The sequence below is a fragment of the Mobula hypostoma genome, chromosome 7 (assembly GCF_963921235.1).
Source record: "Mobula hypostoma chromosome 7, sMobHyp1.1, whole genome shotgun sequence".
NCBI classification, from domain to species: Eukaryota; Metazoa; Chordata; class Chondrichthyes; order Myliobatiformes; family Myliobatidae; genus Mobula; species Mobula hypostoma.
The window spans coordinates 16,404,294-16,426,979 of NC_086103.1; the positions used below are offsets into that span (position 1 = coordinate 16,404,294).

Genomic DNA, 22,686 nt, shown 5'->3' on the forward strand with positions numbered 1-22,686 from the left:
ACTGTACACAATACTCCAAATTTGGCCTTACCAATGCCTTATACAATTTTAACATTACATCCCAACTCCTATGCTCAATGCTCTGCTTTACAAAGGCCAGCATACCAAAAGCTTTCTTCACCACCCTATCCATGTGAGATTCCACCTTCAGGGAACTATGCACCATTATTCCTAGATCCCTCTGTTATACTGCATTCCTCAATGCCCTACCATTTACCGTGTATGTCCTATTTTGATTAGTCCTACCAAAATGTAGCATCTCACATTTATCAGCATTAAACTCCATCTGCCATGTTTCAGCCCACTCTCCTAACTGGCCTAAATCTCTCTGCACGCTTTGAAAACCTGCTTCATTATCCATGCCACTTATCTTAATATTATCTGCATACTTACTAATCCAATTTATCACCCCATCATCCAGATCATTAATGTATATGACAAACAACATTAGACCCAGTACAGATCCCTGAGGCACACCACTAGTCATCGGGCTCCAATCTGACAAACAGTTATCCACCACCACTCTCTGGCATCTCCCATCCAGCCACTGCTGAATCCATTTTACTTCTTCCATACTAATACCTAACAATTGAACCTTCTTAACTAACCTTCTGTGTGGAACCTTGTCAGAGGCCTTACTGAAGTCCATATAGACAACATCCACCGCTTTACCCTCGTCAACTTTCCTAGTAACCTCTTCAAAAAATTCAGTAAGATTTGTCAAATATGACCTTCCAGACACTTTCACACCACGCCCCTCCTCGTGGAACCCCGGCCACCAGCAGCCCTCTGAGTAGTCCGTCCCCTTAGGGGTCCGCCTCTCTATCAGTCCCATCATACGAAGGGAGGGGGGTGCGTTTTACCAGACAGTCGGAGACCCCAAGCGAACAGGTCCTGGGACCGGGTGCCCATTGCTATTTGGTCCGCTCTTAACTGATCCACCTCAGCCACCTGAATGACTCCTCTGCGCCGCGAGCAATTTAGCCGCCTCTCTAGCTGAAAGATGTAGGCAGAAAGCTTCTCCCCCTTCTCCTGACACGTGTTCTAAAACCCCAACATGAGCTCCATTGGGCTTCCTGGCGTGCCAAGTACATTTTCCAGTGCTCCCATGTAATTGGCAGCGTTGGCTAGCGGGTACCAGGACTTCACGGATCTCAGTGGCCCGCCCCCTCAAACTCTCAACCAATCTCTGTCACTTCACATCATCAGACCACTGCCACTCATCTAACAACTGAGAAGTCTGCTCCGCCCAAGTCTCATACTCCTCTTCCCCCTCGGGGGTGGGCGTTATTGTAGAGAATATTCTTAGCTTCCAATGATCAGGACCCTCTGCCTGTGCACTGGGCCATTTATTCACGAGAGAGATAAGGGCTGATACGAGCTCAGAACTCTCACTCTTCACTGGAGGATGGGAACTAATTAGACATTCCTAATCCGACCACTCCTTCCCCTCGCTCCTCAGAAACGAGAGCACCCTGTCATTGAAATCTCCGCCCCCAGCTACGGGAGACTCAACTTGCGATTCGGCCCACTCTGCTACACTCTCCTTCTCCCAGAAAGTGTGGACGGTCCACAGCCCCCCTCTCCCGGGGCCCCAATCGTACCAGGTAGCTCCACTGCCATTACGTCAGCACGAGTCGGAACTAAAATGAGGCTTGTGCCCGCCATTTTATCAAATCTCTGCCCCACAATCATAACTTTACCAACAGCTTTAGCGGTACTTAAAAGTCAAATTAACAATTCATCCAGAGTATGAATATCTACCCTACTCAACATGCACACTTTAGTTACCGGTAACCCTGTGGATGAACACCACTGCTCCACCCCAGCAACATCCATACCAGTACAGAGTTAAACACACAACCCACCAGTTCAATGCTCAGGGCAATCACACAGCATCCCACGAAATCAATCCCGGATGAGCCCCCATAATTATAACCCTCAGCTTCGGCCGGCGGCGTTAGTCTAGGGAAGGCAGTCTCTGGCCCCGCCAAACATGTGAAATCTGAGGTGCAAAACCTCCTGTTTGTGTGGATGCTGTGTGATCGGTTCCTCGTTACAAATCTGTACCACATAATAACAGACAGTACGCTATATGCAATTAGACAATTTAGCTTTATAACTCTCAATTTGACTAAAGAGTTAGTAAAGAAAAACAAAAAGAAAAGGGCCCAGTTTAATGAAACAGCCTAATGTGCACGTTGGAGCTCAGGGGTTTCCTTCCGCTGGTCCTCCATCGATTCCACCCCTGCCCCCCGGGCTTCATCGACTCCCGGGCCCACTCCAAGTCCACTTGTCCTGGTGTCTATGATCCTCTGATCACCTCAGTCTCAGGAACACAACAAGAAAAAAACATTCCCTTCACTGGACGTCACTCATTCCAAAGCTCTCGTTATCTCTAGCACTGCTGCTACAGAAAAACCATTACATTAGACAGATATAGTCCAAATGAGAAGAAATTTTCAAAGGGAAGAAGGACACTACCGTGGCTGACAAGTGAAGTCAGAGCCAAAGTAAAAGCAAAAGAGAGGGCATACAAGGAAACCAAAGCCAGTGGGAAGATAGAGGTTTGGGAAGCTTCTAAAAACTTGCAGAAGGAAACTAAGAAGGTCATTAGGAAGGAAAAGATGAATTATGAAAGGAAGCTGGCGACTAATATCAAAGAAGACAGGAAAAGCTTTTTTAAGTATATAAAGGGTAAAAGGTAAAGGGTAGATATAGGACCAATAGAAAATGACGCTGGAGATATTGTAGTGAGAGATGCAAAGATAGCAGAGGAACTGAATGCGTATTTTCCATCAGTTTTCGCAGTGGAAGACATCTGCAGTATATTGGATATTCAAGAGTGTCAGCGAAATGAAGTTTGTGCAGTGAAAATTGCAACTGAGAAGGTGCTGAGGAAGCTTAATGGTCTGAGGGTGGATAAATATCCTGGACCTGATGGAATGCACCCTCGGGTTCTGAAGGAAGTAGCTGGAGATATTGCAGAGGCATTAACAATGATCTTTCAAGAATCGATAGATTCTGCCATTGTACCGCATGACTGGAAAATTGCAAATGTTACTCCGCTATTTAAGAAGGTTGGGAGGCAGCAGAAAGGAAACTATAGACCTGTTAGCCTGACATCAGTGGTTGGGAAGTTGTTGGATTGTTAGGGATAAGATTATGGAGTACCTGGAGGCACATGACAAGATAGGCCAAAGTCAGCATGGTTTCCTGAAAGGAAAATCCTGCCTGACTAACCTACTGCAATTTGTTGAGGAAATTACAAGCAGGGTAGACAAAGAAGATGCAGTAGATGTGGTGTACTTGAATTTTCAGAAGGCCTTTGACAAGGTGCCACACATGAGGCTGTTTAGCAAGATAAGAGCCCATGGAATTACGGGGGAGTTACTATGCAAGTGGAGCATTGGCTGATCGGTAGAAAACAGAGAGTGGGAATAAAGGGATCCTATTCTGGCTGGCTGCCGGTTACCAGTGGGGTTCCACAGGGGTCGATGTTGGGACCTCTGCTTTTTATGATGTATGTCAGTGATTTGGACTATGGGAAAAATGCATTTGTGGCTAAATAGGCCAACGATATTATGATGGGTGGAGGAATAGGTAGTGTTGAGGAAACAGAGAGCCTGCAGAGAGACTTAGGGGAATGGGCAAAAAAGTGGCAAATGAAATACAATGTTGGAAAATATACGGTCATGCACTTTGGTGGAGGAAATAAATGGGCAGACTATTATTTAGATGGAGAGAGAATTCAAAATGCAGACATACAAAGGGTCTTGGGATTTCTTGTGCAAGATCCCCTAAAGGTTAACCTCCAGGTTGAGTCAGTGGTGAAGAAGGCGAATGCAATGTTGGCATTCATTTCTAGAGGTATAGAATATAAGAGCAGGGATGTGATGTTGAGGCTCTATAAGGCACCTGTGACACCACACTTGGAGTATTGTGTGCAGTTTTGGGCTCCTTATTTTAGAAAGGATATACTGTCATTGGAGAGGGTTCAGAGAAGATTCAGAAGAATGATTCCAGGAATGAAAGGGTTACCGTATAAGGAACGTCTGGCAGCTCTTGGGCTGTATTCCCTGGAGGTCAGGAGAATGAGGGGGGATCTCATAGAAACATTCTGAATGCTAAAAGGCCTGAACAGATTAGATATGGCAAAGTTATTTCACATGGTAGGGGAGTCCAGGACAAGAGGGCACAACTTCAGGATTGAAGTATGTCCATTCAGAACAGGGATGTGGAGAAATACTTTAGTCAGAGGGTGGTAAATATGTGGAATTTGTTGCCACGAGCAGCTGTGGAGGCCAAGTCATTGGGTGTATTTAAGGCAGAGATAGTTAGGTTCTTGATTAGCCAGGGCATCAAAGGGTATGGGGAGAAGGCAGGGGAGTGGGGATGACTGGAAGAATTGGATCAGCCCATGATTGAATGGCCAAGCAGACTTGATGGGCTGAGTGGCCTACTTCTGCTTCTATATCTTATGGTCTTGTGGAAGCCTTTTCCAGGGTCTTATTGAATGGCGGGACAGACTCAATGGGCCAGATGGCCTAATCCTGCTCCTATTTCTTAAGTTCTTACGTAAAAGCTTTCTTTCTAGTCCTGTCTACCTGTGATACCACTTGCAACAAATTATGGACCTGTATTCCCAGAACCCTTTGTTCTGCCACACTCCTCAGTGCCCTACCGTTCACTGTGAAAGACCTACCCTGGTTGGTCTTGTTGAAGTGCAAAACCTCGTACTTGTCTGTATTAAATCCCATCTGCCATTTTTCAGCCCATTTTCCAGCTGATCTTGATCCCGCTGTAAGCTGTGATAGCCTTCCTCACTGTTCACTACCTCCCCAGTCTTGGTGCCACCCACAAATTTGCTGATCCAGTTAACCACATTTTCATCCAGATCACTAATATAGATGCCAAACAACACAGAACCCCCGGCACGGTCCCTGTGGCACACCAAAGCTCCCGATGGAGAAGGTCAACCAAGTGATCCGATTTACTGAAATGCAGTCCGGGTGTGAAATAGTAGGCATCCCTTCCATTAGTGTAGTTGTGGTTTAGTGTGTTGGGACCTTTGGTCTGCAGGTTATATGCTGATGGTAACTGGGCAGGGATTTCTCCAAACAAGCCTGGTTGAAATCCACGACTATGATTTGAACTGCGTCCGAGAACTGTTTCTTGTTTGGGGACGGTATCACACAGTATCTCAAGCGTTTGATTGTAGTTGACCACTGGTGGCATCTGAACTCTGGTGAGGATGCTGGGTGCCAACTCCCTAGGTGAAAAGAATGGATGACATTTGATTGTCAGGTGTTCAAGGTCGGAGGAAATCTTGATTATGACTGGCTCGTGGTTAGCACAGACATGATGGGCCAAAAGGACTCTTCCAAACACAAGTCGTGTTTACCTTTCTTTCTTTCTTTTTCAAACTTTTTTATTGAGTTTCAAATTAATAAACATAACAATGATAATGATACAAAGAGATCGGGATTACATTGATAACGGTTAATGTATACAGACACAAACTCTGAGTAACATATTTATTTAAGCCTCACAATCTGTTAATAACTGAACATGAAACAGATTTTAAAACAAGTTTTTACCCCCTACACTGAAAAAAAACAAAACAAAACAAAGACTGGGCTGCCATATTTCATCGGTTAAAATCATTATTTGTCATTAACTCCGCTCCTCTATACACAAACAAAAAGTTATTGAAAAGGATTCAGAAAAAGGTCAGCTTACATCATATGAAAATGTTGAATAAATGGCCTCCAAGTTTCTTCAAATATAACCGAAGGATCAGTGGTACCACTCCTAATTTTTTCCAAGTTTAAACATGTTATAGTTTGGGAAAACCATTGAAATGTAGTAGGGGGATTAGAATCTTTCCATTTAAATAAAATGGATCTTCTGGCTATTAGTGTAACAAATGAAATCAAACGACAAGCTGAAGGGGATAAATGATTGGAGTCCATCACTGGTAATCCAAAAATTGCAGTAATAGGATGAAGTTGTAAATCAATACGCAAAGCTACTGAAATAATATCAAAAATGTCTTTCCAATATTTTTCCAAAAGAGGGCAAGACCAGAACATATGTGTCAAGGAAGCTACCTCAGAATTACCTGTCACAGACAGGATTTATATGACCATAAAAACGAGCTTTTTTATCCTTAGACATACGGGCCCTATGAACCACCTTAAATTGTATCATAGTGTGTCTAACTAGCACACATTGAGAAGTGTTAACTAGTTGGAGAGTTTTCTCCCGTTTCTCTATAGGTAAAGATACCTGAAGTTCTCTTTCCCATTCATTCTTAATTTTATCAGAAATACCTAAACGTATTTTCGTAATTAAATCATAAACAATTGCTATTAAACTCTTCTGATAGGGGTTTAAACCTAAAATGTTTTCTGTAATTTCAGTTTGATGTGATATCGGAGAAGTAGGTAAAATAACATTCAAAAAGTTTCTAATCTGTAAGTATCTGAAAAAATGTGATCTAGGCAAATTATATTTATTAGACAACTGTTCAAAGGACAGGAGACAATTATCCATGAATAAATCATGAGAACATATTATTCCCTTCGTTTTCCATAAAAGAAAAGCTTGATCAGTTCTGGATGGTTGGAAGAAAAAATTGGATATAATAGGACTTGATAGGATAAATTTATTCAATCCAAAAAATTTACGGAATTGAAACCATATTTGTATTGTAAGTTTAATTATTGGATTAATTGTTTGTTGTATTCAGTTTAGTAAGTGCAAAGGGAAGCGAAGCCCCTAAAATAGAAGCCATTGAGAACCCCTGTACAGACTCTCACTCGAGGTTCACCCATCATGGACATTGAATTTCATCCAAATCTTGTGTCCAGAACATTAGACATTGAATACTAATTGCCCAATAATAGAATCAAAACTTCGGCAATGCCAAATTGCTAACCTTTTTTGATTTCTGTGACTATTTCTTACTTAATCAGATTTTTATTCTGCCATATATATGAAGAAATTTTAGAATCAATAATATCAAAAAAGGATTTAGAGATAAGGATTGGTACCGCCTGAAATAGATACAGAAATTTAGGAAAAATAATCATCTTAATAGCATTGATTTGACCAATCAATGATTGGGACAATGGGGACCATTTAGTAAGCAGTTGTTTAACATGATGAATTAAGGGTAAAAAGTTAACTTTAACTAGATCCTTATGCTTCTTAGTAATTTTAACACCCAAATAAGTAAAATAATCAGTAACCAGTCTAAATGGTGATTCTATAGATTGGAACTTGCATATTTAATGGAAAAAGCTCACTCTTATTTATATTCAATTTATAACCAGAAAAACTACTAAACTGAGCAAGTAGTAATATTACTGCAGGGATGGATTTCTCTGGATTAGAGATATATAGTAACAGGTCATCTGCATATGATACCTTATGCGTCTCATTCTCATGAATAATGCCAAATAGATTGGGTGAATCACGAAGAGCGATTGCCAAGGGCTCCAAGGCAATGTCAAGTAGTAAAGGGCATAAAGGACAGCCCTGTCCAGTACTTCGAAAAAGCCTAAAAAAGGGGGATCTCTGATTATTAGTAAGTACAGAAGCCAAAGGTATATGATATGTCAATTTAATCCAAGATACGAATTTTGGGCTAAAATTAAATTTCTCAAGGATGTTAAATAAATATTCCCATTCAAATATATTAAATGCCTTCTCGGCGTCAAGCGAAATAACACATTCTGGAGTCTTAGATGAAGAAGTATATGTTCATCAACCTCCTAACATTAAAATACAGATAACGATATGTAATAAATCCTGTCTGGTTGTCAGAGACAATTTGTAGCAATACATTTTCCAATCTAATTGCTAGTATTTTGGAAAAAATTTGGAGTCCGCATTTAACAAGGATATAGGTCTATATGATGCACATTCAGTGGGGTCTATATCTTTTTTAGGAATTAAAGAAATAGATGCTTCGTAAAAGGATTATGGTAATTTACCTACAAATAAGGCATCCTTAAAAATTGCACATAAGCAAGGAGAAAGTGGACTTGAAAAAGATTTTAAAAATTCTACTGCATACCCATCCAGGCCTGGTGCTTTACCAGAATTCATCGAGGAAATTGCTTTCTTTATTTCTTCTTCCATAATGGGTGCATCTAATGTTAAACATTCATTAAGTGGTAATTTCGGAATATTCAATTTTCTTAAAAATTCATGTATTATGGTAGAATCATCAGAAAATTCTGATTGGTATAAAGGGGTATAGAATTCTTAAAAAGATTTATTAATTTCATCGTGGTCAACCGTCAAAGTACCATCCTGTTTACGAACTTTAATAATCTGACATTTAGCTGAAGCAGCTTTCAATTGGTTGGCCAGTAATTTACCTGATTTATCACTATGTACATAAAATTGACTCTTAGTTTTAAATAATTGATTTTCAATCGGGGATGTTAATAACAAACTGTGTTGCATCTGAAGTTCAGCTCCCTTTTTGTAAAGCTCCAAATTAGGAGCAGCAGAATATTTTTTATCAATTTCTTTAATCTTATCAACCAATGTATGTATTTCATTATTAATTCGTTTTTTCAATTCAGCAGAATATGAAATAATTTGCCCACAGATATATGGTTTAAAAGTGTCCCATGATATCCCACTGAAACAACTCTTAGGCAAGCTGGAAATAGCAGAACTGGTTGGAACTTTCTTTGATAGAGCTCGGACATCACCAGTTTAAAAAGCAATCTTTCTTGCATTCCCTCAGGACTGTAATCTTCGACCAAACGAAACTTGAGGTCTCCATGTTCAATAACCCCTTTCTGATGGGCAATTAGAATTAAATGCTCCTTGCTATGCATGTAGTGGAATTGAGGTATAATAGGTCGAGGTTTCAGTTCTTTAGGGGGGTTTGCTCTTAGAGACCGGAGGGGGTGAGTAAGTATAGGGGAAGTAGAAAAAACTTCAGAGCTGAACACGCCCATTAAAGATTGAGAAAAAAATTTAGTAAAGTCACCACTCTCAACGTCTTCACGGAGTCCTATTATTCGCAAATTCTGTCTACGACTGCGATTTTCCAGGTTGATAATCTTAATTTTACCCTGTTCAAGTGTTTGAGTGGTCGAAGTTAATTTCTTTTTCAACAAATCTAGCTTGCGGTCTCTCTGTCTACCAGCTTCATCGAGTTCAGAAACTTGCCATTGTTGTTGTTCACTCTCCCGCTTAAGTGCTCCCAGTCTTCTTTCGATCTCCTTTAACAATACTTCCAAATTATAAAATCTTGTATCGAATTTATCATCCGGGAGCTTCGACATAGCCTCCAAAGTGAGTTGAGACTTAGGCTGTTGAGAGTCACCTTCTCTCCTGCCATTTCCAATACCAACTTCCTTGCCTTCGGCTAATGCCTTTTTCCCTCTGGTACTCATTTCCAGTGATTAAAAATCAAAGTTCAAGCATATAAAAGTGTTATAAGCACTTTAATATAGATATTAAAAGGGTGGTAAAAAGATTGAAAAATGAGAGGAGCAAAGCCAAAATGTGACTTACTCCATCTAGTGCCCCAAGAGAATTGCCCTGTTTACCTTTGTTAAGGGTCTCTGCCTCTCACACTGGGTCAGGCACGTAACACCAGACCCACACCCTCCTCCAATCATTGTTACTTTGTTGGAGTTTGACTTTTTACTGATTGGATAACTTTCTACAGTTCAATTAGCCCTCTCTCATTGAGTGATGGACTCTAGTGTCCAGGAAACAATTGCTGTATTTGATGAGGACAAAAAGAGGGCAGTATTGGGTCAAGAAAATGTGGACATGCCCAGTGGATGGGCAGAGAGGTGGCAGATGAAGTTTAGTGTTGGTAAGAATGCAGAAAAAGAATCAGAATAAGGTTTATTATTAACTATATATGTTGTGAAACTTCTCGTTTTGTAGTAGGAGGTAAGTTGAAAAAGTGGAAGTAAACCCCCTCTATGTTTCTATGTTGGAAACATAGAACATAGAAATTTACAGCACATTACTGGCCTTTCGGCCCACAATGTTGTACGGACCATGCAACCTACTCTAGAAGCTGCTTAGAATTTCCCTACCACATAACCCTCTATTTTTCTGAGCTCCATGTACCCATCTAAGAGTCTCTTAAAAGACCCTATTGTATCCACCTCTACCACCTTCACTGGCAGTGTATTCCATGCACTCACTACTCTCTGTGTGAAAAACTTACCTCTGACGTCCCCCTTGTACCTACTTCCAAGCACCTTAAAACTGTGTCCTCATGTGTTAGCCAATTCAGCCCTGGGAAAAAGTCTCTGACTATCCACACGATCAATGTCTCTCATCATCCTATACACCTCTATCAGGTCACCTCTCATCCTCCGTCACTCCAAGGAGAAAAGACCGAGTTCACTCAACCTATTCTCATAAGGCATGCTCCCCAATCCAGGCAACATCCTTGTAAATCTCCTCTGCACTCTCTCTATAGCATCCACATCCTTCCTGTAGTGAGATGACCAGAACTGAACACAGTACTCCAAGTGGGGTCTAACTAAGGTCTTATATAGCTGTAACATTACCTCATGGCTCTTGAACTCAATCCCATGGTTGATGAAGGTCAACACACCATAGGCCTTCTTAACAACAGTGTCAACCTGTTAACAACACTGTCACTACAGTTGCCCTGTAGTGAGGCTCCGGTCTGTCTAATTGCCATGGTTATTGTTGACATTTGTATCTTGGTTCCTGCAGAAGAAGTCCGTGATGAAGGGATTCGTCGATATCTCCAAGATCAAGTGCGTGGAGATCGTGCTGACTGACATGAGTCTCCCCTGCAGCTACAAGTATCCATTCCAGGTCAGTCCATGTTTGCTGGGACTTTGAGTTCAATGTGTCTTCAGGCTCCTACACAGCCTCCTTGAAAGCAGCAATTAGAAAGTGTGTCCCACTGTGCCACACGCCGTGAAAGATGGATCACAGTGCTGGGGAATGTACGATGATGTATTTCAATAAAAGGAACAGTAGTGCAGAGTATTATCTAAATGGGGAGATGGTTCAAACATCAGAGGTGCAGAGGGACTTAGGAGTCCTTGTGCAAGACTCCCAGAAGGTTAATTTACAGGTTGAGTCTGTGGTAAAGAAGGCAAATGCAATGTTGGCATTTATTTCAAGGGGAATAGAATATAAAAGCAAGGAAGTAAAGCTGAGGCTTTATAAGACACTAGTCAGGCCGCACTTGGAGTGTTGTCAACAGTTTTGGGCCCCATATCACAGAAAGGATGTATTGTCATTGGAGAGAGTCCAGATGATGATTTTGGGCATGAAGGGGTTAACATATGAGGGGCATTTGGCAGCTTTGGGCCTGTAGTCACTGGAATGTGGAAGAATGTGGGTGGATTTCATTAAAGTCTGTTGAATGTTGAAAGGACAAGTTAAGGTGGATGTGGAGAGGATGTCTCCTCTGGTGGGGTTATCCGGAACCAAAGGGCACAGCCTCAAAATTGAGGGTGAGCTTTCAGAACAGAAGTAAGGGATGAATTTTTTTATTCAAAGAGTGGTGAATCTGTGGAATGATCTGCCACAGACTGCAGTGGAAGCCGAGCCCGTGGGTATATTTAAAGCAGAAGTCGATAGTTTCTTGATTAGTCGGGGCGTCAAGGGATATGGTGAGAGTGCAGGTGTACGGGGTTGAGTGGGATCCGGGATCAGCCATGATGGAATGGTGGAGCAGACTTGAAGGGCTGAATGGCCTAATTCTGCTCCTATGTCTTATGGTCTTGTGATCTAAGGCTTTGGGGAGCACATGGAAGAATTCATATGATTCACAAAGTACATGCCAGTCAGTAACCTGAAAGCAGCCCTTCAAGGCCTTGATGGCCTCTGGAGACCACTTTGTTACTGTCTTGGTGGTAGCTAGCTGTTTCTGTACTTTGGGCTTATACAAGAGCATGGCTGTGCTCTGATCTAACAAGTGTGGGGAGAGCTGTGGAGCTGTATGCATCTTTAACATTTGCATACAGGAGATCCAGTGTTTTATTTTCTCTTGTATGACACTGGGCGAAGGTGGGTAGTGTTGTTGAGAGAGAAACGCGGTTGAAGTCTCCCGATACTGCACTGAACACATTGGGTGTTGAGTCTGGTGTCTTGTGACGGTAGTGGGTATGAATACTGTCGGGAAGGCAGAATGAGACGACGAGTTCATGGCTGAACTCACACGGTAGATAATACAGACACAAACTCACAGCAAGCAGTTCGATGTCTGGACAGCAGATTGTTCCTTCATGGAAATGTGACTTAATAAACTGATTCCAGGGATGAGCGACTTTAGTTCTGTGAATGGACTGGAGAAGTTAGAGTTCCCCTTGGAACAGAGGGGATGGGAGTGGACGGATGGAGGGGACGGGAGTGGATGGAGGGGATAGGAGTGGACGGACGGATGGGATGGGAGTGGACGGATGGAGGGGACGGGAGTGGATGGAGGGGATGGGAGTGGATGGGAGTGGATGGAGGGGATAGGAGTGGACGGACGGATGGGATGGGAGTGGATTGGACAGAGTGGATGGGAGTGGACGGACGGAGGGGACGGGAGTGGATGGACGGAGGGGATGGGAGTGGGTTGACGGAGGGGACGGGAGTGGATTCGACAGAGGGGATGGGAGTGGACGGACGGAGGGGATGGGAGTGGACGGATGGAGGGGACGAGAGTGGACAGACGGAGGGGATGGGAGTGGACGGATGGAGGGGACGAGAGTGGACGGACGGAGGGGATGGGAGTGGACGGATGGAGGGGATGGGAGTGGATGGACGGAGGGGACATGAGTGGACGGACGGAGGGGACGGGAGTGGATTCGACAGAGGGGACGGGAGTGGATTGGACAGAGGGGACGAGAGTGGACGGACAGAGGGGATGGGAGTGGACGGACAGAGCAGATGGGAGTGGCTGGTCAGAGGATATATGGTCACAGAGTGTAAAGAATTTTATGTAAATGGAGGCTGACAATCAGAAAATCCGCCCGCAGCTAAACCTGAAAGAACACCGTTACCGGCAGATGTTTACGTGGACATTTACAATGTAAGAACGATGCAGCTGAAAGTTTGTGTGCCCGCACAAGACTTTTGCAGAAGAATGTTGACCTGGTGTAGATTTGATGTGTTTTTAACTCCCTCCTCTCTCACAGGTTTTCCATGAGAATTATTATCTGTACGTGTTTGCACCGAGCAAGGAGAGTCGTCAGAAATGGGTCACAGCCCTGAAAGAAGGTGAGGGGAGACTCAGGGTTCAGGAACGGTGAACCCACACACCCACCGGCTGTCCCTTTGACCCCCCCCCCATAATTTACTCCTCCCCCTTCACGCTGGGTTGAGGGGCTGCGGAGGCGGAGGGTTAGACCATCAAAGATAGGAGCAGGATTCGGCCATTCGGCCCGTCATGTCTCCCCCACCGTTCCAGCATGGCTGATTTATTATCCCTCTCAATCCCATTCTCCTGACTTCTCCCGTCGCCTTTGAAATCCTGTCTGATCAAGAACCTGGCAACCTCTGCCTTAAATATACCCATTGACTTGGCCTCCACAGCCGTCTATGGCAATGACTTCCACAGATTCACCACCCTCTGGCTAAAGAAACTCCTCCTCGTCTCTGATCTAAATGGCCATCCCTCTATTCTGAGGCTGTTCCCTCTTGTCCTAGACTCCCCCACTACAGGAAACACCCTCTGCACATCCATTTGATCTAGCAACACACATAGGCTTCTGGAGGAACTGAGAAAAGAGCAAACTGTTGACATTTCGGGCTGAGAACCTCCAGGACTGGAAAAAAAAAGATGAGAAGTCGGAGTAAGAAGGTAGGAGGAGGCGAGGAAGAAGGTAGGAGGAGGCGAGGAAGAAGTACAAGGTGGTAGGTGAGGGATGGTTGAAGTATAGAGCTGGGAAGTCGATTGGATGGAGAAGGAGGAATCTGATAGGAGAGGACAGAAGACCATGAAGGAAAGGGAAGGGGGAGGAACACTGGAGGGAGTTGGTGGGCAGGTAAGGAGAAGAAGAGCAGGAGGGAAGTGGAATGGGGAATGGCGAAGGAGTGGGGTGGCACTACAAGAAGTTCATAAATCCAGAAGGTTATCCAGACGAAATATAAGGTGTTGCTCCTCCAACCTGAGTGTGGCCTCATCATGACAGTAGAGGAGGCCGTGGACTGACATGTTGGAATGGGAAGTAGAATGGGAATGGTGACCACTGGGAGATCCCAATTTTTCTGGTAGGTGGTCAGCGAAGTGGTCTCCCAGTCTATGTCGGGTCTCACCGATATACAGAAGTCCACACCAGGAGCCACTGGACACGGTATATGACCCCAACAGATTGACAGGTGAAGTGTCAACCTCACCTGGAAGAGTTGTTTGGGGCCCCGAATGGTAGTGAGGGAGGAGGTGTAGGGGCAAGTGTGGCACTTGTTCTGCTTGCAAGGGTAAGTGCCAGGAGAGAGATCAGTGAGGAGGGACGAATGGACAAGGGAGTCACGTAGGCGCGGAAAGCAGAGACTGGTGGGGGTGGGGGGAGGGAAAGATGTGCTTGGTGGTGGGATCCCGATGGAGATGGTGGAAGTTCTGGAGAATTATGTACTGGACACGGAGGCTGGTGGGTGTTAGGTGAGGACAAGAGGAACCCTATTCCTAGTGGGAAGGTGCAAGGATGGGGTGAGGGCAGACGTGCTCAAAATAGAAGAGATGCGGGTGACAGCAGCATTGTTGGTGGAGGAAGGAAAACCCCTTTCATTGAAGGAGGACATCTTTGTTCTAGAATGAAAAGCCTCATCCTGAGAGCAGATGCAGTGGAGACGGAGGAACGGAGAGTAGGGGATGCCATTTTTACAAGTGACAGGAGAGCTGTGAGATTCAGTGTGTTTACAATAGACATCAGTAGATAAACTATCTCCAGAAATAGAGACAGAGAGATTGCGAAAGGGGGAAGCGGGTGTTGGAAATGGACCAGGTAGATTTGAGGGCAAGGTGGAAGCTGGAGGCAAAGTTGATAAAGTCGATGAGCTCAGCATGCGTGCAGGAAGCAGCACCAGTGTGGTCATCGATGTAGCGTAGGAAAAGTTGAGAAGTGGTACTGGTGTAGGCTTGGAACATAGATTGTTCCATGTAGTCGACAAACATGCAGGCATAGCTGGGACCCATGCGAGTGCCCGTGGCTACACCTTTTGTTTGAAGGAAGTGGGAGGACCCAATGGATCAGTTCAGGGTGAGGATCAGTTCCGCCAGACGTTGGAGAGTGGTGATGGAGGAGAACAGGTTGGGTCTGTTGTCTAAAAAGACACGGAGAGCTTTAAGGCCCTCCTGTTGTGGGATGGAAGTGAATAGGGACAGGACGTCCCTGAAAGTGAGGAGGTGGTGGGTAGGGAACTTAAAAGTCATTGAAAAGGTGCAGAGTGTGTGAAGTGTCATGGATGTAGGTAGGAAGGGACTGAACTGGGGAATAAAACAGAGACTTGGTATGCAGATATGAGTTCAGTGGGGCAGGAACAAGCTGAAACAATGGGTTGACCTGGACAGGCAGGTTTGTGAATCTTAAGTAGGAGGTAGAAATGGGAGGTGCGGGGTGAGGGAACTATGAGGTTGCTGGCAGTGGGTGGGAGATTCCCAGAGTCAATACGTTCAGTGATGGAGCGGGCGGCAATGGTCTGGTGCTCCTTCAAGGGCGTGTAAAGGTTATCGCCAGGCCTCAGCAAGGTAGAGGTCAGTACACCAGACTACTACAGCACCCCCTGATCCGCGGGTTTGATGCTGAGGTTAGGATTAGTGAGGAGAGAGTGGAGGGCAGTGCATTCCGAAGGAGTGAGGTTGGAATTGGAGAGGAGTGGTAAAGTTGAGATGGTTGCAACACACACAAAATGCTGGTGAACGCAGCAGGCCAGGCAGCATCTATAGGAAGAGGTACAGTCGACGTTTCGGGCCGAGACCCTTCGTCAGGACTAACTAAAGAAGAGATAATAAGAGATTTGCAAGTGCGAGGGCAAGGGGAAGATCCGAATGATTGTTGGAAACCAGCTATGCCTGCCTTTTTGTTGGCTTTGTGGAACAATCCATGTTCCAAGCCTATACTGGTATCTGTCCCCCACTTTTCCTTTGCTACATCGACGACTGCATTGGCGCTGCTTCCTGCACGCATGCTGAGCTCATTGACTTCATTAACTTTGCGTCCAACTTTCACCCTGCCCTCAAGTTTACCTGGTCCATTTCCGACACCTCCCTCCCTTTTCTTAATCCTTCTGTCTCTATCTCTGGAGACAGCTTATCTATTGATGTCTACTATAAGCTTACAGACTGTCACAGCTATCTGGACTATTCCTCTTCCCACCCTATCTCTTGCAAAAATGCCATCCCCTTCTCGCAATTCCTCCGTCTCCACCGCATCTGCTCTCAGGATGAGGCTTTTCATTCCAGGATGAAGGAGATGTTGTCCTTTTTTAAAGAAAGGGGCTTCCCTTCCTCCACCATCAACTCTGCTCTCAAACGCATCTCCCCCATTTCACGCACATCTGCTCCCACCCCATCCTCCCACCACCCCACTAGGAATAGGGTTCCCCTTGTCCTCACCTACCACCCCACCAGCCTCCGGGTCCAACATATAATTCTCCGTAACTTCTGCCACCTCCAACGGGATCCCACCACTAAGCACATATTTCCCTCCCCCCACCCGCTTTCTGCAGGGATCGCTCCCTACGCGACTCCCTTGTCCATTTGTCCCCCCCTCCATCCCCCCTGGCACTTATCCGTGTAAGCGGAACAAGTGCTACACCTGCCCTTATACTTCCTCCCTCACCACCATTCAGGGCCCCAGACAGTCCTTCCAGGTGAGGCGACACTTCACCTGTGAGTTGGCTGGGGTGATATACTGCGTCCGGTGCTCCCGATGTGGCCTTCTATATATTGGCGAGACCCGACGCAGGCTGGGAGACCGTTTAGCTGAACACCTACACTCTGTCCGCCAGAGAAAGCAGGATCTCCCAGTGGCCACGTATTTTAATTCCACGTCCCATTCCCATTCTGACATGTCTATCCACAGCCTCCTCTACTGTCAAGATGAAGCCACACTCAGGTTGGAGGAACAACACCTTATATTCCGTCTGGGTAGCCTCCAACCTGATGGCATTAATATTGACTTCTCTAACTTCTGCTAATGCCCCACCTCCCCCTCGTACCCCATCCATTATTTATTTATTTATTTATTAATTATTATTTTTAACAAAAAAAAATTCTCTCTTTTTTCTCCCTCTGACCCTCTGACTATACCTCTTGCCCATACTCTGGTTTTCCCCCCTCCCCCTTTTCTTTCTTCCTAGGCCTCCTGTCCCATGATCCTCTCATATCCCTTTTGCCAATCAACTGTCCAGCTCTTGGCTCCATCCCTCTCCCTCCTGTCTTCTCGTATCATTTTGGATCTCCCCCTCCCCCTCCCACTTTCAAATCCCTTACTAATTCTTCCTTCAGTTAGTCCTGACGAAGGGTCTCGGCCTGAAACGTCGACTGCACCTCTTCCTAGAGATGCTGCCTGGCCTTCTGCGTTCACCAGTAATTTTTTTGTGTGTGTTGCTTGAATTTCCAGCATCTTCAGATTTCCTCGTGTTTGCACCTTGAGATTAGTCTGCTTGCAGGCAGCTGCAAAGCAAGAAACCTGAATAACCCAATAAAAAAGACCAAAAATCAGTGTGCAGAGTGAGAGCGAGAAAAGCAACACACCCCGAAGGATAGCATCCTGAGTCCCAGGTTTTCTCCCGGAGCATCAGAGCAGGCCCCAGCCTCGATCCCCAGTACATCACACCAGTAGGACAGGAACACACAGCAGTCGGCTCAGTTCGTAGCCTGGGTGCCACGAAGAAAGGAATAAATAATCCCGGGAGAGCGAGCGAAATTGGCCCGTACCCTGCCTCCATACCTGACCGTCAGGCTTCCAGTCTATCTGGGCCAATGTCCAATTGTTCAAGCACTGGGTAGTGTACTGTTCCAGAACCTGGATCCCAGCACCCCCGATTGCCTGGGCTGCCCAGCCTGAAGCCGGTTTCAATCTCACCGGACCGGATTGGCACTTGGAGCAACCCAACCTCTCACGCGGGTTAGGTGGATGAGCACTGAAACTCTTCCACATTGACTCCTCTCCAAATCACTCGCTCCATCTCTGGTGGCAATACCAACTGTGCCTGTGAACCCAGCCACTCTAACCCCTCACGATGCCCCAGCACGGCTCATCCCCAGAACCAGCCTCCTCATGTCTACAGCAATAGTTTACCACAATTTTCTTCAGAAAAGATGTATTTAGTCGAATCTCTTGCCTTATGATCTACCAGTAAGCTGTCACACATCTTCGGTACTGCCAGAAAATGGGTGAGGCCTTTACTGCAGGCAGAACATTCTGCCTCAGAGAGTGGAAGGTCAGAGGTTATTGTGAAGACCCAGTACGGAAAGAGCTGGGATCGGAGGGGTGAAGCCGGTTGGTAGAGTCTGAGGAGAGGGGAGGATTGGGATTTTCAAGGAAGGTGGGATGGGAGGAAAATGGAGTCTCCAAGCACTCAAGAGCTGACAGAGGGACCAGAGAGACGTTGGATTGACCATTTCCTGATCTGTCAGGGCATCAAAGGATATGGTGAGAAGGCATATGGGGTTGAGTGGGATCCGGATCAGACTCATTGGGCTGAATGGCCTAATTCTGCTCCTATGTCTTGTGGTCTTATGGGATTGTGGTGAGGGAACGGGAGACTGGGGTTCCAGTAGCAGCATGTAGGGTCCCTGGATTATGTTGGTCAAGCTCCAGGCTGGAGTCAGAGTTGGAGGTTGCGCAGTAGGTACTTTGAAAATGTCTGGGGTCGTTGCAACCCACATCGATGGCGCTGGAGTCCGGGTTCTGAATCTGCTCAGGACCGTTGGAACTGCCAGGGTGGGCAGCAGGGGCCGGTTCTGGGGTCATCTGTGCCTACCGATAGGTTCCGTAGTCTGTAAACGGGCTATCTTCCGATCCTTGCTGGATGTGAGAAAGGCAAAGAACTGGCGATTGAAAGCGGGAATCTGGCAGAGGATGAGGTATCAGACAGGTTCAGTGCAGGAGGCAAGAGAGAGAATCCCGGAGTGAACAGGACAGGGACCACCAGGTACTACGTGGCTGTGGTAGTGGGTCTGGGCAAGCACATGGTTGAAGCGTCAGGGAGCAGCAGGGATCACAGAGGGGGTGCAATTAGACAGGGTTTCACTGAGCTCCCGTCGAAGGGAGGACGTGACCTCCTTCAAGGTGGGAAACCCTCGAAGAGACTTTACAATGTAGTAGAATCACAAACGTGTAAAAATCTGCAGGTACTGGAACTCCGAGCAACAGACACAAAGTTCTGGAGGAACTCAGCAGTCTATCGAAAAGAGTAAATAGTCGATGTTTCTGGCTGGAACCCTTCATCAGGACTGCATTCTATCTAGCACCTTCAGTATCCCATAGGTTTCAACATTTCATTCTTCTAAACTCCCATGAGTGCAGGCCCAGAGCCATTGAACGGATCGTGGGGATACGGTGAAAGAGTGCAAGTGACTGAGGAGAGGTTGTGTTTGGACGAGCAGGGGGACCGGGGTAATCAGCATGGCTTTGCTTAGGGGGATCCAGTCTCACAACTTTCTTTGGGGTATCTGAGTGACAAAGGTGATAGATGAGGGGAGGATAGTTGACGTCAGCTACATATACTTCAATAAAGAATTTAACATGCTGTCTCATGGGCAGCTGATCGAGAAGATAGATTGTTTTCTCTGAAGCATCGTGGGCTGAGGGGATACTTGTTAGAAATATTTATCTAGTTGTTGAGTGATTACCCCTGCTGGGACATAAGCCACTGACAGCTCAGCAGAGCTCCCTGTCCTGGGCCTGTCCTTTCACATAGTTCCAATGTAGCCCATCTTCTTACCGTATTCTTCCTCTCTCAGCGATGAAGTCTTTGTAGTTGCTGTAGCTCTGGGTTTTTACAGGATGGAGTTGCTAGCCCCGTGCCCATCCCTCCTCCTCTCGCAGTCAGCTTGGGACCGTCCACAATAGAGTTGTATTTCGCAGTACAGCAGTATCCTCCAGAGGTAGCTCTCTATCCTCGGGATAAAATCCAGCAACCGTTCCCCACCCTCAACGTTAAGGGAAGTAGAGAACTCAGCTCACTAGGACCAGTGCGATTCGCTCGGGTTTCTACATGTCTCATGTTCGATCTGTTTTACCTTTCAGAATCAAAGAACAACAACATCTTGACCAACAAATACCATCCCAACTTCTGGGCCGAAGGACACTGGCTCTGCTGTGCTCAACTCGACAAGATGGCCATGGGCTGTCAACTCTACGATCCAAACCGTGACTGTATGTAGAACCGACATCCCTCCCACGTATTGACCCCTTCCTCAACCTCAGCACTCTACGTGCCAAACCGCGACTGTATGTACAACCGACATCCCTCCCACGTATTGACCCCTTCCTCAACCTCAGCACTCTACGATCCAAACCGCGACTGTATGTACAACCGACATCCCTCCCACGCATTGACCCCTTCCTCAACCTCAGCACTCTACGAGCCAAACCGCGACTGTGTGTACAACCGACATCCCTCCCGCGCATTGACCCCTTCCCCAATCTCAGCACTCTACGTGCCAAACCGCGAGTGTACGTACAACCGACATCCCTCCCGCGCATTGACCCCTTCCCCAACTCAGCACTCTACGATCCAAACCGCGACTGTATGTACAACCGACATCCCTCCCGCGCATTGACCCCTTCCCCAATCTCAGCACTCTACGATCCAAACCGCGACTGTACGTACAACCGACATCCCTCCCGCGTATTGACCCCTTCCCCAATCTCAGCACTCTACGATCCAAACCGCGACTGTATGTACAACCGACATCCCTCCCGCACATTGACCCCTTCCCCAATCTCAGCACTCTACGTGCCAAACCGCGACTGTATATACAACCGACATCCCTCCCGCGCATTGACCCCTTCCCCAATCTCAGCACTCTACGTGCCAAACCGCGACTGTATATACAACCGACATCCCTCCCGCGCATTGACCCCTTCCCCAATCTCAGCACTCTACGTGCCAAACCGCGACTGTATATACAACCGACATCCCTCCCGCGTATTGACCCCTTCCCCAATCTCAGCACAGCTCCCTAAAGTGCCACCACATCACTCACCGCAGCAGGCAAACTGCAACGGGATTTGTTTACAGACCCAGCTGGGGAGAGTGTCTGTGACTGTGGGAGGGGATTCAGTAGGTGGGGAGAGTGTCTGTGGACTGTGGGTGGGGTAGTCAGTGGGTGGGGAGAGTGTCTGTGGACCGTGGGTGGGGATTCAGTGGGTGGGGAGGGGAGTCAGTGATGGGGAGAGTGTCTGTGGACTGTGGGGGGGGAGTCAGTGGGTGGGGAGAGTGTCTGAGGGCTGTGGGAGGGGATTTAGTGGGTAAGGACACTCAGTGGGTGGGGAGAGTGTATGTGGACTGTGGGAGGGGTACAGGCAGATACAGTGTGTCAAACCTTCCCTCAGAAGGTCACCCATCCCCAAGTGGTGTGTTTGGTCCGGTTTACCTTTGACCTGGCCGTTAAGAAAACCGCTCTTCAACGTACTGCAAATGTGGTCTCATCAACAGCCGGATAAGTGAAGAACAATCTCTTTCTGCTTGTACTCCACCGCCCTCTCAATTAAAAGCCTTGTCCACTCTTCTCTCTTGTCAGATTCCTTCTTCTTCCCTTTCCCTTTACACCAATCACCTCCCAGCTTCTTACTTCATCATCCACCCCTACCTGCCTGCCTACCTTCCACCTCACCTGGTCTCACCTGTCATCTGCTGGCTTGTACTTCTCCCCACCCCCACCTTCTCATTCTGGCTTCTGCCCCCTTCGTTTCCAGTCCTGATGAAGGGTCTCAGTCTGAAACGTTGACTGTCCACTCAGATACAGTACTGCCCGACCCGCTGAGTTCCTCCAGCATTTTGTGTGTGTCGCTCTGGATTTCCGGCATCGGCAGCTTTTCTCGTATCTGCAGAATCTCTTGTGTCAATGATGTTCTGACATTCCCTTGTGACTTACTGTACACACCTATAGTGCATTGCACACTCAGACAGTCGGGGCCTCTGCACCTCAGAGTGCAGATGATTTGTCGGACAATGTGCAGTGTCCTCACAAATGCATTTGTCTTAACACTGTCCTTTTCTGTCTTTTCCAGCCAAGAAGCCTCTTCCTCCCACTCCTGTCTTGAGCAAGGTAAGTCTGAGGCGTTTTGCCCCCTCCCCGTTTACAATTATGCCCCTGGTGCTCTACCTTCTGACACAAATGTGCACAAACAGAAAAGCCTATGGTAGTGATGGACACAGCCCAGTCCATCACGGGTAAAGCCCTCTCCACCATGGGCCTCATCTACACGGAGCGCTGTCGCAGGAGAGCAGCATCCATCATCAGGGACCCCCAGCACCCAGGGCACGCTCTCTTCCCACTGCTGCCATCAGGAAGAAGGTACAGGAGCCTCAGGACCCAACCACCAGGTTCAGGAACAGTTATTACCCCTCAACCATCAGGCTCCTGAGCCAGAGGGGCTAACCTCACTCAACTTCACTTAACCCAACACTGAACTGTTCCCACAACCCATAGACTCACTTTCAAGGACTCTTCATCTCCTGTTCTGGATATTATTTATT

General features: G+C 46.5%; 1 protein-coding gene across 1 annotated transcript in view; it reads left to right on the forward strand.

Annotated features, from left to right (window-relative positions):
• LOC134349167 (tyrosine-protein kinase ITK/TSK-like) overlaps positions 1-22,686 on the forward strand; it is a 79,128-nt gene that overhangs the window by 17,423 nt on the left and 39,019 nt on the right. Inside the window, exons 2-5 of the mRNA XM_063053093.1 lie at positions 10,744-10,848; positions 13,170-13,251; positions 20,229-20,357; positions 22,218-22,255. Of these exons, the coding sequence (XP_062909163.1) occupies positions 10,744-10,848; positions 13,170-13,251; positions 20,229-20,357; positions 22,218-22,255 (354 nt within the window). The remainder of the gene's footprint in view (positions 1-10,743; positions 10,849-13,169; positions 13,252-20,228; positions 20,358-22,217; positions 22,256-22,686) is intronic.